A 5,581-nucleotide genomic window follows, 5' to 3' on the forward strand; every position below is an offset into this window, starting at 1 on the left:
ACCAAAACTGTTTGGACCAAATCTGGGTTTCGAAAGGGGCTGTTCTCAGTCCAATTGTCTCACACTTTTGTTCCAAATCTGATGTTCAATTACAGGGATTAATTCGGCCCACCTGTAAAGCCCAGTTTTAAAGGGTTAAAACTGCAAAAGCCCATTATTGTGAGATAAGCTGTATGGGCCGAACTGCTATCTGCGATTCAGCCCATACACCTAGTGGACATTAATCGTTAATGACTTGGTTTTTGAATGGGCCGTTGAATGGGCTTTACAGCAATTAATTGATTGGATCAATTCCTCCTTTACATGTGATGTTTGGATGTTTGATGTGCTGCGACCATGGGCCATAAGTACTTGGCCCGTGATGACTCGTTAGTGGCTCTTGCGCACACCATGGCTGAATGCACATCATTGCCATGGTGTCCCTGAAGGTCATTGGATGACCCCCTCTTTGCCTGGTGGGCCCCACAACCCTGAAAAGGGATGCGTACGGAACCCCTAGCCGATGAAGGCCCACCAGAAATCTGACTTTATGAAAGTCAGTGGGAGCCACTTTGGTTTGACCTAAATTAGAACTAGGCCGTAATTTTGTTCCCTCCAGCAAATATGAATGCAAGTGATAGGGAGATCCATATGATGGACTCTCTAAAGGCCTTCCGTCATTAGCACAATGATGGGTCCATCAGTAATGAGGAAATGCACCATAAAATTGGGCTATCCATTTGCTGTTGGATCTGTTAGAGTGTTTCATAAGATGATAGGGGCGTCATAGACCGATGTGGGAGGGGCTTCACCAGAAAATGGGAACTCTCTCACGGTACCTTGGCGTAACCTGAATATGATGGGTGTGCACTCACTGACAGAAGGGTTTACCTTAAAACGGCTCTGAACCTTGTCTGACAGAGGCCAAAGGGAAACTCATTTGATGAGTGGATATGATCCGTCACAGAAAGGTGGTGGGGTTATGCAGCTGAAACAGTTGGCTTCACGCACCCCATGTGATTTCCCACATTTCCAGAGACATTTCGTCGTCTCCGTCACTGAGATAGGAGGGAAATCTCAGAGATGAACAAATGGGAATGGAACATAGATTAAAAGCCATATCTATGTAGGTAAACATGAATCAAACTAAGGTTGTGGACTAATGATTTTGCTGTTTTATCAGAAAATGGCAAACGGTCAATTTGCAAAGCTTCTAGACGATAACAAGCTTAAGGGCCCAAACTATGCCGACTGGTACAGAAATCTTATGCTGGTCCTAACTTCTGAAAAGTTAGACAAGGTAGTGAAAAATCCTGCCCCGGAACGTCCGGGTGATAGGGCTTCTGAGTCCCGTAGGAGGGACTACCAAGATTGGGAGGATAAGAACTCCCTAGCCCGCTGCTTTGTCATTGCCTCATTAGACAACTCAATACAGAGGCAGTTCGATCAGATCGAACTTGCCAAGGACATATTGGACAGTCTAAGGACAATGTATGAGGAGCAGAACCGTTCTACTCGACAGAAGGTCCTGAAATTGTTCATGACCGCGCAGATGACCAAAGGGCAGAAAGTTCATGACCATTGTCTTCGGATGATGGGATACATCAATGAACGTGAAGCTCTTGGATCCGGGCTAGATCTTGGCACGCAAGTGGATGCCATCCTAAATTCTTTGCCCTCTTCCTTCAATGCGTTCACTATGAACTACAATATGAATAAGCTGAATGTCAGCGTCCAGGAACTCAGCAATATATTGCAGAGGGCCGAGGATTTACTCAAGAAGGATGAGCCTGTGGTTATGCTTGCTGAAGCTAACAAATCGGGCAAGAGAAAGAGAAAGGCAAAGAAGCCTCAGAAGAAGACTACCAAACCCAAGAAGCAGAAGAAGAACAAGGCATCTGATGTCTGTCACTTCTGCAAGCAGACCGACCACTGGAAGAGGAACTGTCCTACCTACCTGGAATCTAAGAAAGGTAATATCGAAACTTGTGTCATAGAAACTAATATGTTAGTTACTTCTGTGTCCTGGTGTGTTGACTCCGGGGCTTCAACTCATGCGTGTAACTCACTGCAGGGGTTCAAAGTTAGCAGAAGGCTGAGTGAAGGTGAAGTGACACTGTTCTTGGGAACAACTGCAAGTGTTGCAGCTGCGGCAATAGGAACCGTAGAATTAGTTTTTAAAGAAGGAGTCCTTGTACTTAAAGATTGTCTTTATGTACAGAACTTGAGAAGGAATTTAATTTCTGTTTCAAAATTGTGTGCTGATGGATATACTGTTTACTTTAGTAATATGATTACTGTTAAATGGAATAATAAATTCATCGCATGCGGGGAGCTAGAGAACGGTCTCTATGTTCTGCATCCTTCTTTGGAAACTAACTTAACCGAAACTACGTCGGTCGAAAATCCCAAGAAAAGGACTCGTGATACAGTAAATCTCACGTGCCTCTGGCATTACCGACTTGGCCACATCGGTGTCGACCGAATCACAAGACTGGTAAAGGATGGTCCTTTGTATTTTCTAACCGTAGAAAATCTTCCCACTTGTGAACCTTGCCTCCAAGGTAAGATGACTAAGCGGCCATTTGACGGTAAGCCTGAAAGATGTGCAGGCACACTTGACCTAATACATACTGATGTATGTGGTCCCCTGAGTGTTAGGACACGGAATCAACACGTGTACTTCATCACCTTTACAGATGATTTTTCACGATATGGTTACGTGTACCTAATGAGACATAAGTCTGAATCATTTGAAAAGTTCAAAGAGTTCAGACAGGAAGTCGAGAAACAGTTAGGGAGAGAAATTAAGGCCCTTTGATCAGATCGAGGTGGCGAGTATCTCTCTGACGAATTCAGGGACTACTTAAAGGCCAATGGGATAGTGTCACAACTAGCTCCTCCTGCTACACCTCAACTCAACGGTGTTTCAGAGAGGAGAAATAGGACCTTATTAGACATGGTCCGGTCACTTCTCGTACGCTCAGAATTACCCACATCCTTTTGGGGATACGCATTAGAGACTGCTATCTACGTGCTGAATAGGGTTCCAACCAAATCAGTTCCGAAAACTCCAGATGAGCTTTGGACCAGAAGGAAGTCAAGTGTGAGACACTTGAAGATTTGGGGTTGTCCTGCACACGTTAAAAGAACAAGTGCGGACAAGTTGGAATCTAAAACCAGCCGTTGCCTGTTTATAGGCTACCCAAAGGATTCGGTGGGTTATCTATTCTATGACCCAAGTGAGCAGAAAGTGTTCTGCAGTCGAAACGCCCGATTCTTAGAATCCGATTACATCCTGGACACCCATCGTCAGGAAATAGTTCTTGATGAGGAGAGCTCAGGAGCAGTGGGAGATGACCCACAAGTTCCAGGTAATGACCAACCTAGAAGGTCCACCCGGGTATCTAGACCACCAGTCCGATATGGTTATGACCAGGATAGTTACCTGGTGGAAGCCTTGACTAGTGAAGAGGATACCGTGTCTTACGCGGAAGCTATGTTAGACATAGACTCCCAGAAGTGGGTGGAGGCCATGAGAGCCGAGATGGACTCAATGGAGACCAATGGAGTCTGGACTCTAGTGGATCCGCCCTCCGGGGTAAAAGCAATTGGTTGCAAATGGATCTACAAGAGGAAGAAGGGCCCCGATGGCAGGATTGAGACCTTTAAAGCTCGTTTGGTGGCGAAAGGGTATACTCAGAAAGAAGGCATCGACTATGAGGAAACCTTTTCACCGGTGGCCATGCTTAAATCCATTAGGATCCTGCTAGCTGTAGCAGCGTACCATGATTACGAGATTTGGCAAATGGATGTCAAAACAGCGTTCCTGAATGGAGATCTTAGTGAAGATATCTACATGCAGCAGCCGCAAGGCTTCATTGCTGCTGGTCAGGAACACATGGTATGTAAACTTAATAGATCCATATATGGACTTAAGCAGGCTTCTAGGAGTTGGAACATCCGTTTTGATTCTGCAGTCAAAACCTTTGACTTTGACCAGAATCCGGATGAGCCGTGTGTTTACAGGAAATCCAGTGGGGATAAGATCACCTTTTTAGTCTTGTATGTGGACGATATCCTACTCATTGGGAATGATGTAGGAATGTTGACTTCGGTCAAGGTATGGCTATCACAGCAGTTCTCCATGAAAGATCTTGGAGAAGCTTCATACATACTGGGTCTTCGACACTATAGAGATAGATTGAAGCGGATAATTGGATTATCCCAGGCTGCTTACATTGACAAAATTGTCAAAAGATACAGCATGGAAAACTCCAAGAAAGGAAACGTTCCTTTCAGGCACGGAGTCACTCTCTCCAAGAAGATGTCTCCCAAGACTTCTGAGGAGATTGAGAGCATGAGAGACGTTCCCTATGCCTCAGCTGTGGGGAGCATCATGTATGCCATGTTGTGCACTCGCCCGGACATAGCTCAGGCGGTGAGTGTGGTAAGCAGATTCCGGGCAAACCCAGGACAGGAGCATTGGACTGCTGTGAAGAACATACTCAAATACCTTCGAAGGACGAAAGAGTTTTGTCCGGTATTCGATGGTAGTTCACTGCAAGTTCTAGGGTATACCGATGCCGATTTCCAGTCGGATCCAGATGATAGAAAGTCTACATCTGGGTATGTTTTCACGATAGGATCGTGTGCTGTTTGCTGGAAAAGCAAGCAAACAGGGGTCCACTGCAGACTCCACAACCGAGGCCGAGTACATTGCCGCAAGTGAAGCTGCCAAGGAAGCCGTGTGGATGAAGAAATTCATACACGAATTGGGAGCGATTCCATCCAGCACATCACCCATCCCGTTGTTGTGTGACAACAATGGAGCGATCGCCCGAGCTAAAGAGCCTCGGGCCCACTCGAAGTCAAAGCACATCGAGAGGAAGTACCATGTACTGCGGGAGATCGTTGGTAGAGGGGACGTCCTAATTCAAAAGGTAGCATCAGCGGATAATGTGGCAGACCCATTGACTAAGCCATCGACACGGAAGGTGTTTGAGAAACACGTGGAAAGTATGGGACTCCGGCTTGTACCAGATTGGACCTAAGTGCAAGTGGGAGCTGTTAGACAGTTTTGTATGCCCTTAGCTTCAATCATTTTGATGTACTTTTGTTATTTAGTGGAAATAAATAAAGTGCATGTTTGATTCATGTTGTTTGGTTTAATTCTGTGTAAAACCCTAAAACTGGACATTTGTAGAGACTCATGTTAGTTTTAAATGTTCACAGCCGTTGGATAAGTCCGGGGAGATTTATCCTGTCAAGGCTGATACTGGTGTGCCACCAAGTGTTGGGATGGCCTGTCTCAGCCATCAAGGTAAGACCCGAGGCACATACAGCATGGGATTACTTGAATCCTTGAACCGGACCAGATTTCCGGTCTTGCCCTGGACCTTGGAGATAGATGGGCAAAACTGGAAAGTTACACCTGACCCGTAGACTCGATTATGACACTTCACTAGGTGCTGGATCAGGCTGCCTTTGATATGCCAATCGGTGAGATCCTTAGTGGGGATCAAAACCCGGGTATGTTGGGGCGGTTTGAGAATTCATCCGAGTGGGTGGTCATAGTGACAGAATCGGCCACTTTGTCGGA

General features: G+C 45.8%; 1 protein-coding gene across 1 annotated transcript; it reads left to right on the forward strand.

Moving 5' to 3' along the window:
* Nucleotides 1-1,165: 1,165 nt before the first annotated feature.
* LOC148802828 (uncharacterized) lies at nucleotides 1,166-2,219 on the forward strand. The gene is made up of 2 exons (XM_088897271.1): nucleotides 1,166-1,952; nucleotides 2,054-2,219. Exons 1-2 carry the CDS (start codon nucleotides 1,166-1,168, stop codon nucleotides 2,065-2,067), a joined length of 801 nt encoding a protein of 266 aa, XP_088753397.1. The 3' UTR covers nucleotides 2,068-2,219.
* Nucleotides 2,220-5,581: the final 3,362 nt, after the last annotated feature.

Source organism: Nelumbo nucifera, chromosome 2 (genome assembly GCF_055504915.1).
Source record: "Nelumbo nucifera cultivar China Antique chromosome 2, China Antique-T2T, whole genome shotgun sequence".
In the NCBI taxonomy this organism is placed as follows: domain Eukaryota; kingdom Viridiplantae; phylum Streptophyta; class Magnoliopsida; order Proteales; family Nelumbonaceae; genus Nelumbo; species Nelumbo nucifera.

Bases quoted from the DNA above. Each gene is read 5' to 3' on its own strand.
- LOC148802828 (XM_088897271.1), top strand. From the start codon at position 1,166: ATGGCAAACGGTCAATTTGCAAAGCTTCTAGACGATAACAAGCTTAAG.